This window comes from Crinia signifera, chromosome 2 (assembly GCF_055691185.1).
Source record: "Crinia signifera chromosome 2, ASM5569118v1, whole genome shotgun sequence".
NCBI lineage: Eukaryota > Metazoa > Chordata > Amphibia > Anura > Myobatrachidae > Crinia > Crinia signifera.
Genome location: NC_139218.1, coordinates 230513953 through 230526745, shown reverse-complemented (window position 1 = coordinate 230526745; position 12793 = coordinate 230513953). Strand labels below are relative to the sequence as shown.

General features: G+C 45.6%; 1 protein-coding gene across 1 annotated transcript in view; it reads left to right on the top strand.

Moving 5' to 3' along the window:
- Positions 1–12793, top strand: part of VPS53 (VPS53 subunit of GARP complex) — a 210452-nt gene that overhangs the window by 5613 nt on the left and 192046 nt on the right. The window contains exon 2 of the mRNA XM_083173988.1: positions 1619–1699. Within this exon, the coding sequence (XP_083030114.1) occupies positions 1619–1699 (81 nt within the window). The remainder of the gene's footprint in view (positions 1–1618; positions 1700–12793) is intronic.

Below are 12793 nucleotides of genomic sequence, written 5' to 3'. Positions count from 1 at the left end.
CCAAAATGCTGGGGCATGAGTAGCAGGGACAGAATTTCCGATAAGGACATGCCATTTACTTCAAGACCATGCCCATCATGGCGGTCACACCAATTTTTTGGGTTTAGCGCACCACTGGCACATGCAAAAGTATCTTTTATAGTACTCTATCCCATCTCAGGGCTTCACCAGTGTTCTGCTCTTTTGATGGGAGCAAATTTAGAAAAGCTCTTAAATAGCGGAAAAGCAATTTCAATGATTTAATTCAATGTCTTTTATCTTTAGGAATTTGTTTAAATGTGTCTTATGTGTTGCCTGCAGATTGACACTTTTGATTGGATAATGTTTGCATTTTTTGACCTGTATCGCACTATGATGAAAAATGGGTATTTGCCTAATCAAGCCATTATCTAGTTGAATTAGTAATCTGATCAGCGAGTATTGGCATTTGAGCAGGTATTAGAAATCCCATTGAATTAATTGATAGCCAAAATGTCTCTAGAATTGTGACATCCCATATGCATGCACCAATTTATTTCTCTGCTCTGCTCCTTTGCGGATTAGGTTGAAAGCGTTTTTTCCGAGACTTACATACATTAACTGACAAAAGGTTTTACTTTTAATCTACATACAAGTATAATTGAATGATGTTTCTGTGTGTATGGATGTTCCACGCTAACTCTCGGACGCTTAAACTAATCGTCTTCAAACTTTGCACACTACCGTATCATCTTACGGGACAATCTAAGTTGGGTTTTATCGGACAACCCCTTAAGGGTGCTGTCATAAGGGCCCATGATATTTCTGTTTGCTTCATACATTGTGAAATGTTGTTGGAAAGCTTATGACTTTCTGAATACAACCAGAGCTGCTGAAAGCGCTGCCGGCCCCAGTGAACAAGAGGTGTGATCAAAAATAGGGGGCTTTGCCATGTCCCTGTACAAACATTATTAACCAGGCAGTGCTGCAGCTGCCACTTTCCCCCACTCAGCACATGGCACTGGTTAGCATGTGCTGAACAGGGATGCTGTGCTGCTGCAGCAGCCTCTGCTCTCGACTCCCACTGCCCGGTCTCTACATCAGACCTGGCCTGGGTAAAAAGTGCCCGCTCTCCACAGATCTGCCAGGTCAGGTTTGTCCCGCCCCAGAAATACTAACCACAGAAGAGGCAGCCGCTGCCTTCTACAGCAGCCCCTGCTCCCCTGGGGCTGCTGCTACCGACTTCGGCTGTTTGCAGACGCTTGGAGTTGTTCGGGGCCGTTTGGGAGCACTCGGGTGTTCGGGCGCTCAGTCATTCGTCTGTTCAGGCATTTCTGTGTTTGGATGCCTGAACACACGGATGTCCGAGCGTGGCTGATGTGGTGGGTGGATCTGTGACAGGGGGGATGTTGGTGTGCCAGTGGTTCACCCTTTCTTTACAGTGGCATGCCTGTAAATTTATCGGGAGAGCCGGCTCCTGCAGCGCAGCTCAACCTGAGCAATTTTCAGGCATACCACCAAAGGCCTATAAGGGTCCATTAAATGGAAAACTTTTTCACTTTACAAAACTTTTGAGAATTGCATAAGCATAAACTTTCCCCATCCGTCGGACATGCCTTAAGACTAGTAGCTAATAAAATATTGTGATTTGGATTCACAGGTTTTTCCAAGCCAGGATCCTTTGGACCGTGCAGACTTTAATGCTGTTGAATATATTAATACTCTTTTTCCAACTGAACAGGTGAGTTACTATAAGAAATGCTAGTGTAACCTGCAGTTTCTTGTCACTTTCATCATCATTTATTATTCAAAATTGTATTTGCCATTTCTGCAAGAGCAACTAGCAAATGCTGCAACTTGTTACATATTTGGGGAAATTTACTAAGATGTGATTACTACTTCACATGTGTTGTTGCTATGGGCCACCAATCAGATCTTGTCTACTATCTTCTGGAGGGTGCTAAATAAATAAGTAGGTACTTGTGTATTTTGGCGGCGCCCATCGCATCGCATACCATAACGCATGCGATGCGACGCGATTTCGGTGGTTAGTGTACGATGGCATATAATTTTGAAATTGTATGCCATTGTACATGGCATACAATTTCATTGTACATGGCGTACTTTTCATACCCCCACTATCCACGTCGGCGTGGAGTTGAGAATAGATTAGTGTGGCGAGCGCAGCGAGCAGACGCGGATACCTGTGAAGCCCGCGAAGGGACGCGTTTACCTGTGAAGGTATCCGCGTCCCCTCGCGGGGCTCGCTGCGCTCACCACGCTTCGGGCTCGGTGGCTCGCTGCGCTTGCCACACTAATCTATTCTCAACTCCACGCCGACGTGGATAGTGGGGGTATGAAAAGGTCGTAGGACGCGTACCGCCGCCCCTCGCGGGCTCGCTGCGCTCGCCACGCTTCGGGTTCACGTTTATAGTGGGGGGGTGGCGTGGGGGTGCATTTAACATTGTAAGCACCCATTAGGGTGCTCAAAAGCACCCTTTAAGGTGCTTATACGATTTTTAATCGTATAGGGGGTCAAAATCGCGTTGCATTGCATGCCATCGTGTACATGGCATGCGATGCGATACGTTCATCGTACGATGTACATCGGGGGCGCCGCTATAATACACAAGTACCAATAAGTAGATTCTGATTGGTTGCCCATAGCAACATCACATGTGAAGTAGAATACACATCTTCGTAAATTTCCCCCATTGTGTTCTTGACTTCTTGTGTGTATTTTGAAGAAGTGATGTAAACATTGTCTTCTCTCAAAGCTTCTTTCACTGCTGTCATGGAAGGTGATAATTTATAATCTAAAACTGTATATGTACTAAGCGCTCACCTTCTATATCAAGATGTTAATTCAATATTGTCGTGTGAACTGTAAATTTGAATGCAATAAAGACAGTGATCTTGGTACACCCTAAATAGCTCATTATTTGGAGACTAGACCACTCCAGCCAGCAGCCCCTTCGCACACTAACTTTAGTGCTGTAACCACCTCCCATTCTAAAACTGTAAATACCTTGTAGTACGCCTCAAGATATAAATATATTGCGATAAACATAAAAAATAATTGTGTGGACAACAATAGATCTGTCTATCATAACCAGAATGAATGTAACTTTACCTTGCTTATAGGTCTTATATTATGCACTTAAATAAATCCTCTGCTCCGTGGGAGCGACTTCCTGTGTTGCAAGCTGCCGGTGTGGCATAGTTTATCTCCTCCCCAGATCCGCGTCTTTCATTTTTGAAACACAACCTGTAAAATAACAGTTTTGCTGGGTATTCACTAAAGGCCCCCCCATACACTAGTCCGACTTGTCCTAAGGACAAGTTAGACCAAATTCCTCTTAATCTCCCTGGGAGGGCTCACTTACAATTTGGCACTTAATGTGCCATTTTTATAAGCGATAAATCGCAGGCAGTACTTTACGGATGCACTGTATGTAGAAAATATTAACAACCAATTTGTTTTAGTGTTCATTCTAGCACCCGCTATCTTTGAAAACCCATGCAGTTCCTCTTTCCTGCCTGGTAGTCATGGGCAAGACAATTCATCGAGCCGCACGGCTCAGCTCTGTGAAGTGTGTTGAGGCAGTGACTCGGCTCTCGAGTCACTACTCATATGGAATTACAGGCACAGGGAAACAGTGCAGGGCTCACAGCACACTCAGAGACTTGCAGAGTCTCTGTCCCTCAGTGTGTGCTGTGTGCCGGCAGACAGGAAGTAAGTCAGTAGCTGGGCTCATGACTCCTGTGGAATTGCAGGCAGAGAGACCGTGCACGGCTCCCAGCATAGACTTGACTTGGACTCAGCTGTTACTGCACTCTCCTTTCTCCTGCTGAGCCTGACGATTCAGAGAGGAGGGGCTGAGCCTGCTAGTGCTATGCTATAATGCTGCTGCTGTCTCGGCTCTTGCCACAGTGAGTGACTCGAATCATGTATTCGGCTTAATGGTTCAAGTCACTGAGTCGAGGCAGCGATTCACTAGCCATCTCTACTGCCTGGGGTGTCGCGGTCTGCTGTTGTGCTTCTAGCACAGTGTGGTCTGTATATCAGCACTGCTATGCAAACCAGACCTGTGCTAGAAACAACACAGCAGACTGCGACACCCCAGGCAGGGAAAAGGAAATGCATGGGTTTTCAAATATAGCGGGTGCTAGAATGAAGAATATGTTTTTCCTGTATCTCCCATTCTTGATTTGCAGGACTAAGTTGCACAGGTGCAGTTTTGCCAGGCAGCAGTTGGCTCAGACACTGCACAGGTGGCAGCAAAGTATATAGTACTTAGGCAGGCAGCCATAGAGACACAGGTAGCACAGTCAGCATTTTAAATGTAGTGCCGGTCGTCAACTAGTTGAAGCTTGCGGATTACCAAATCAGGAAAGCGGCTGCAACTGCATCCTCATCAGCACTACAAATAACTTCACGGAATTGTTCGACATTACAATTGATTGTAACCAATTTACATTGGTCAGTGTGGACCCACTGCTTATAAACCATTGTGTCCTCATCATCCAGGTAACTATCATGAAAAAGTTTAACTATTTTCTGAAGTGCTTCCAGACCTGGGTATTTGTTACATCGATGAAGCATTACAAGCTTTTGAGTGTGAAGGATTCCAGTTACGTGTTTGTAGTCCATCTTTATATATTTTTTTTAATTGTGTAGTTTTTATTTAGCAGAATTGATTGATGCACATTTGTACAGTTAGTATGCATTACAATGAACAATAGTAAATTTCGAGAAAACAAGTGAGAGTTAATAAACAAAAGCCATTCAGCAATGTCCATGTTTGAGTCTCTTCTTCTTCTTGTTTGTGTTCGCTTGAATAGGCAGAATTCCTGCACAAGTTATGCAAATGGGTTGTCAATTTATTCACTTTTTCCTTTTTTTAACTTTAAACTAGTCCCTATTCCCAAGTTAAATTAATACCCACCCACCCCCCTAACTAAAGAAAAGAAACAAAAACAAAAAAGAATGTAAGGTACAATCAACTGTGGTAGGGGTACATGACTGCAACAGGATTGTTAGTTTTGAGATGTAGGCGGAGAGGAGAAGCAACCTACTCAGACCAGGAGGAGGGAGGAATGGGTCAGCGGTGGATCCGCGTGCAGTAGGAATTAGTGTGCGACTGGATCCTGTTGGGGGTCAGCGGACAGGGCAAATCTAGAGGAGGTCCATCTACTCCACTTAGCCACATAGGGGGCAAGTGAGCCCCTAGATCTATATGTGAATCGCTCATGTCCCGTAACCTCGTTGACCAGAGCCCTCCAGTTGTAGATATTTGGGTAGGAGACGTCGAACCATTTTCTGGCAATAAGGACCTTGGCCAAGGCGGTCAGGCACAGGACATATTTATAAATTGGTGGCGAGCGGGCCTCCTCAAGACCGAGAGCAAATATACAATATCTGGGGTCTATGGGGGGAAGAGATGGTTCGGTGACAGTTATGTCAGTCCAAACCGCTTCCCAGAAGGCCAGTACCGGCGGACAGGACCATAGCATGTGCCAGAAGTCTGCGCCAGGCGAGGTGCATCTAGGGCAAGCATCGTCAGTTCTAAGCCCCGCTCGAAACATAGATACCGGAGAGCGATAGGCCCTATGCAGCACATAAAATGAAATTTGTTGGTATTTCGAGCAGAGGGTCGCGTATCTGACCGAGTCAAGGATTTCGGCCCACTGCTCCCTGTCCAAAGTGCCAATGTTGAGCTCCCATTTGGATTTAAGGGGGTCAAGACTATTGACGTCTACCTGGCTGACAATGCTTTTATATATAGTAGAGACCTTCTTTGTCGTGGCCAGATTTTGCAGAAGGGTCTTAATTGGGGAGTCAGAGGTAGAAGGGGGAGAGCCTGTGAACTGAGCTTGAGCAGCGTGTCTAAGTTGCAAGTAGCGATAAAAGGATCTATTCGACAGTTTAAATTCCCCAGAGAGTTTTTGGAATGATTTAATAGATCCCTCTAGAAACAGCTGGGAAACAGATATGAGACCCGCCTTCAACCAGAAACCATCGGAGGACAATTGTTTGAACTCAGGATATGTCTTATTGTGCCATAGGGGGGTCTCTCCATCCACCCCACCCCAACTGCAAATTTTATGGGTTTGCCGCCAGACAAGTAAGAAGAGAGGGGAAAGGGTAGGTGTGAAAGGAAAGGACAGAAGAAATTGAAGGGGAGGGAGATGGGAGCCCACACACTCGGCATAGGAGCATTCAAAGGTGGTTCCAGACCTGCCCAGTATCCAGTCTGATAGATGCATTAGCTGCCAGGTAGTAGGCTCGGAAGTCCCAGTCCACCGTCAGTTCTGGGTTTAGTGAGTGTCCTCAAGGCAATTCTAGGTGGTCTATTCGCCCAAATGAAGGACGAGAGAAGGGTGTTAATGTTCATAAATATATTTAGGTATATATATATATTGGGGAGTGTTGTAGCAGGTATAGGTATTTGGGGAGTATCGTCATTTTAATTGATTCGGCCCATAACGATTAGGGGTAGCTTTTTCCATTGGTGTATTTTATTCTTCAATTCCGTAGTGACTACATCAATGTTAAGGGATACAAAGTCAGACACCTTAGGGGTGATCCAGACTCCCAAGTACTTAAACTTGAGAACCCACTGAAGGGGGGAGGAGGAGGACAGCCCATCCGGAACTCTACCCAAAAGAGGGAGAATACTAGATTTCCCCCAATTTATAAGCAAGCCCGAGAAAGACCCAAAGGACTCCACTATCTGCAGAACTGCTGCCAGGGAAGCCTCAGCATCATTGAGGAAGAGAAGAGTGTCGTCAGCATACAGGGCTACAACGTCCACCCGTCCACCCAAGGGGATACCCCGAACCATCGGGGAGTCGCGGAGCATAATGGCTAAGGGTTTAATGGCGAGGGCAAAGAGGGCAGGTGACAGTGGACATCCCTGTCTGGTGCCCCTGCCAAGCGGGAATGCTGAGGTCACAAACCCATTTACCGCAATACGGGCCATAGGGGAGGAATATAGCAGATGGACCCAGGTAATAAAGTTGGGGCCGAAGGAGAAGCGACGCAAAACCGCCCACAGGTAGTTCCACTCAACTGAGTCGAAGGCCTTGGCGGCATCTAGAGACACCACCACTGCCCCGGCCCAGTGCCACGCCCCCCTGTAGATGGCAGAAGAGCCTCCTAAGGTTCCGTGTGGTAGAGCGGCCCGGCATAAAGCCGGATTGGTCTTCATGTATAACTGAGGTGACCACCGCATTAAGCCTAGTAGCTAAAATTTTGGCCAGTATTTTCACATCTGTCGAGAGGAGTGATATGGGCCGGTAAGAGTCTGGGAGAGAGGGATCCTTCCCAGGTTTAGGGATCACCACTATAATTACCTCCGCCATGGACGGGGGGAGAGCACCACCCTTTTTGAGATCATCGGCATATAGCAGCAAGAGATAGGGTACAAAGTAGTCTTTATGCTTTTTATATACCTCTATCGGTATACCATCACTGCCAGGGGCTTTTTTATTTGGGAAGGAGGTAATGGCAGATTAAGAGATTGTTATATCTGCCTCCAGAAGGGTCACAGACTGCTGAGACAGGGGAGGGATATTGACCTGTGCAAGGTAGTACTCCAGTTGATAAGTAGTATATGTCACCCGGGACGAATATAGCGAAGAGTAGAAAGACAGAAAAATGTGGGCAATCTCAGGTGTAGTGAAATATTCCACTCCCTGCGAGTCGCATATTTTTTGAATGGAGCTAGAGGATCTTTCATCCCGGGCGAGATACGCCATATAGCTGCCCCCCACATCTGATTGGGAGTACCTAGCGTGCGCTGAAAAAAGGAGTTTACGCTTGGACTTATCCAGTAGGTGGTCAGTCCATAATTTACGTGCTACATCCCACCTTAATTTGTCCTCCCTGAGGCCAGATCTCAAGTATGTACTTTCGCTCTGAGAGCACAAGTTTTCTAATTTAGCCTCCTCCTCCCTACCAGCTTTTTTAATATTAGCTATTCTCTTAAGAAGGGACCCTCGAATAACAGTTTTAAATGTCTCGTGCCTAATAGCAGGGTCAGTACATGAGGCATTATCTAGATGGAAATCTGACCACTCCCAGAGAAGCGCATCCCCGTCTGTCAAAAGAGTAAGCCAGAAGATTAAGCCTCCAGGTGCTCGCACCTCTAGGGGGCATCAGGTCCAATGTAATAACCACAGGTGAGTGATCCGAAATCCCTCTCTGGAGATATTCTACTAGTGTAGTTTTGGGTATCAAGTCTGGAGAGACTAGTGCAAGGTCTATCCTAGAGAAGGATTGATGACTTGCCGAGAAGCAAGAGAATTGCCTCTTATTCGGATTTCTATGTCTCCAGGCATCTATCAGATCGAGTTCGTTTATCAGTTTGGCGAACGGAGTGGGGGAGGGAGGGGGGGAGGGCCGAGATTGCCAGCACCTGTCCACCTGTCAAGAGATTTATCAAGGATATTATTAAAGTCCCCTATGCAGACAATAGGGGCTGACGGGAAGGAGGCAAGGAACATCACAGCCTTCCTAATTATGTCATTGTTATAGGGGGGAGGTATGTAGATAGCTAGTATATTCATAACAATGTGATTAACGTTTGCTCTAAGAAAGACATATCAGCCATATTGGTCAATTTGATGATGGGTGAGGTGGAAGTTGACTGTTTTTTTAATCAATATTGTTACCCCTCTAGCATTGTTGGAGAACGTGGAATGAAACATATGTCACACCCAGGGTTTTTTAAGTGACAATGTCTTAGTACCAGACAGATGTGTTTCCGAAAGGCATGCTACGTCAGCTCCGTGTTTTTTAATCTCGGAAAGGACAAGGGAGCGCTTAACATGGTCATTAAGGCCCCGTACATTCCAGCCAAGTATGCGGAGCCCCGCTACACCCTGTGGGTGAGACCTAGTAACCGAAGGAAATGGGAAAGCAAGAAAAGGAGATGGCCGCCCATGAGGCCAAAGGAGGGAAGACAGATCATTGGAAAGTAGAGGAGAGTGAGGAGTGATGTAAGCACAAGTTTCAAAAAGACCCTGTCCATCCGTGCACCATCCAGCCGATGTGTGATAGGGGGAGATTTACGCCTCCACCGCCTGGGGTCGTGGTCATAGTAGTCAGTATAAACCCATCGTATTAGCATATATTTCAGTACCCGTTTCCATATTATTATATTCAAAAGAAAGAACCATAGTAAGAACAGCAAAGAAAAAATTCCCAACTCCCTGACCCACCCGGATTATCTATCGAACATTAGATACACTTTGGATCCCAATCAACAGCTAAAACTAGATTTACCCAACCAGTAAGTTAACTGTGTTAACCGAGAGGTATAGAGACCAGCGGTCACCTATAGAAGAGACTATTTCCTTGCATTAAGCTCCTTTAAGAGGTATGTATCCTGTGCTGACTAAAGATTATGGGCAGTATTCAATGAAAAAGTTCTCCGTGCATGGAGAGCGTTTTATTTAGCTCTCCATGCACTCTCCGTGTTCCGGAGGGCTCGCTGCCACTCCTGCTCCCTCTATTCAATGTGGTTAAGACTCGCCGCCACTCGCGGCGAGTCTTAACCCCTGCAGGGAGCAGGGAGCTTTCAGGGAGCCGGAAGCAGCCAGAGAGATTAAAGTCTCCCTGGCTGCTCCAGAGGACTGTGGAGGGGAGGGGGGCTCTCCAGGACCCAGGCTGCACCCCCCTATAGCCAGCGGGGGACCCAGTATTCACTGCACCGTTCGTGCATAGTTACGTTCGGCTGCAGTGAATATATGAATATCTAATGAGCGGCTCGAGCGCTCGGGCCCCCTGCTGGCTGCACTGTGTAAAAAAAAAAAAAAAAAAAATGTAAAAAAATATTTTTTTTTAAATTAAATATATATTCATGTGCTATGAGCACATGAATAAAAATAACATGCCCCTTCACAGGAAAAAAAAACCTGATTTTTTTACACCAAAATTTAAAAAAAAAACCTTTACGTTCAAAAGTTCACATTTCAGCTCTCCATCAAAAGATGGAGAATTGCTACACGGAGAGAGACGGAGAAAATCACTTAAAAAGACGGAGAATATTTCACATTGAATAGGGTTGCTCGCTTTTGGAGAGCAAAATGCTCCATCCAAGGCGAACAAAGCACAAATTCTCCACAAAACACGGAGAACTTTTCTCATTGAATACTGCCCTATATCAGGGAAAGGATAATGTTACCTGGACCTTAAGCATAAAATAAACATTGATACATGTAACAGCAGAGTCAAATGGCCCACTTAGCATAGATTAGAACCTTGTGCTCACGAAATGAGTGCCAGTTTGGTCATTGCGGTCTGCGGTCCAGCCACTGCTCAGCTTCTTGAGGAGAATTGAAGAAGTGGGTGTTGCCATCCGACACAACTCGCAGACGTGCTGGGAAGAGCATAGAATATTGGACTTGGCGGTCGCGGAGCTTCCTCTTGACCTGGAGAAATTGGGCGCGTGTTTTCTGGACGTCCGCTGCAAAATCTGGGTACACCGCCACCACCTGGTTATCAAATTTAAGAGGGCCTTGTTCACGAGCCAGCCGGAGCACCGCATCTCTGTCCCTGTAATGCAGGAAGCGGGCGATGAACGTGTGCGGGGGTGCACCCGGCGGCGGAGCCCCGGTGGGTAGACGATGAGCCCTCTCCACCGTGAAGTGACGGCTGAAGTCTTCAGCTGTGAACATCTCCATAAGCCATCTCTCAAGAAATTTCTCAGGGGAGGAGCCTTCCGCTCTCTCGGGAAGGCCAACAAACCGCACGTTATTGCGGCATAGACGCCCCTCCATATCCGATAGTTTGGATTTGACAGCTGACATCTGTGTGGTGAGATCAGCAACCGTAGTTTTAAGAGGGTTAGTTGCATCTTCCAGATCGGATATACGGTGTTCTGCCTCTCCCACCCTCTCTCTCACCTTTTGCATATCATGACGGATGAGAGAAATATCGGATTGGACCTGGCCAATTTGTCCATGACTCTCTGTTCAGTTACTGATATGGCTAATAGGATCTGTTGGGTGGACTGAGTGGGGTTTTCAACAGGAGGTGATTCCTCTTCTGTCTGGAACTTCACAGGTATACGCGTCCCCTTGCGGGGCTCGCTGCGCGCCACGCTTCGGGCTCGCTGCGCTCGCCACACTATATATTCTCTAACTCTAACTTGACATAGGGCTTCCATTTTGTTTTATGGTCTGTACATATTCTCCCAAAAGGCTTGTGGGTCATCTAGATGCTTCTCGGAAATAAATGGCAGTAATTGTCATAATGAATCTTGGTTCTTTTTATTACAATTAATCATGAGAGATGCTTCAAATGCTGCATTTTTCGATTTTCATTCTGTATTATAATATTCCATTAGACCCAATTAGCTCATTGCGACTGCTTGGTGAAAAACCTTTTACCTACTGCTGCAAGTAATCGTCTAGGTTTGTAGAAATTCAGCCGCAGTATTAGCATAAGATGCTGAGTCTGCATCATACTGAGCCCCAGAATGTTTTTAGTGTAGCAGAACCTACCATAGGTACAGTGGGGCAAAATAGTATTTGGACAACCACCGATTGTGAAAGTTGACCCACTTAAAAACAAGAGAGGTCTGTAATTTCCATCATAGATACACAAGGACGAGGGGACGCAAAGGCTGTCATTACATAGAGCCGACGAATCCATCTTGGATATGACCGTACTGCCAACTGTCGGAGAAAATCGCCGGTGACTGCAAGCCGCAACTGACATTGACCCTGGAATATAATAAGTATATACCACTATCTAAATGTGCACATTTGGTGGGGACTTGAACATTGAATACTTGCACCTCTTGTAATCTGTCTGTCTCCCCTTCCTACTAGATTGTAAGCTCCTCCTAGCAGGGCCCTCTTCCCTCCTGTTTTCAAAGCCCACTTCTCTTCACATTTCACTCACAGCTCTCCTATACTCACTCAGTGACCATCTTCGTCTGCATACTCATCTCCATCATTGGCCTCAAGCCTCTAGTTGTATGTTGATTGAGTCCTCACTACTTATATTTAAGCTGTAATGTGTATTGAACTGTGGCGCTCTTTATTTGTACTCTATTTTTGTTATTTATTCAATGTAATACTGTTTTGTCTCCCTGTACTGTTCCTTTGTACGGCGCTGCGAAACAGTTCTGGCGCCTTATAAATAAAATAATAATAATAATAACCCCAATAATTGGCTTCAGAAATTATCAAAAGAAGTCTACAAATGCATGCTTGAAAACTAACCAGTTCTAACAAGAGGGGGAGTTATTAACTTTAATGTTTGTGTGTCTTGTCTGTCTATTAATGGCCATATTAATGTGTTTAATTTTAATAAATTGTATCTTATTCAGCACAGCGCTGTTCCAATTCCTTTTTTCTTCTTGTGATTTTCTAAAGGGGTTTGGGTAATTCCCCTTTCAGGTTCAGCAGCAGTGGAGAATAAATCAATCAGCGCTCATTATCACATTGTGTTGTTATTACAAAGTATTGAGTTTATCTTTTTGATTATCTAAATATTTATTTTCCTTAAGTATGGACGTGTAATGGTTAGCATTACTGCCTCATAGCACTGAGGTCATGGGTTCGATTCCCACCATGGCCCTAACTGAGGAGTTTGTATACCCTCCCTGTACCTGCGTGGGTTTCCTCTGGGTACTCCGGTTTCCCTACACATTCCAAAAATATACTGGTAGGCTAATTGGCTCCCAACAAAATGAACCCTAGATTGAATGTGTGTACATGTGGTAGGGAGTATAGACTAAAAGCTCCACTGGGGCAGGGACTGATGTGAATGTTCAAATATTCTCTGTAAAGAGCTACGGAATATGTGTGTGCTATA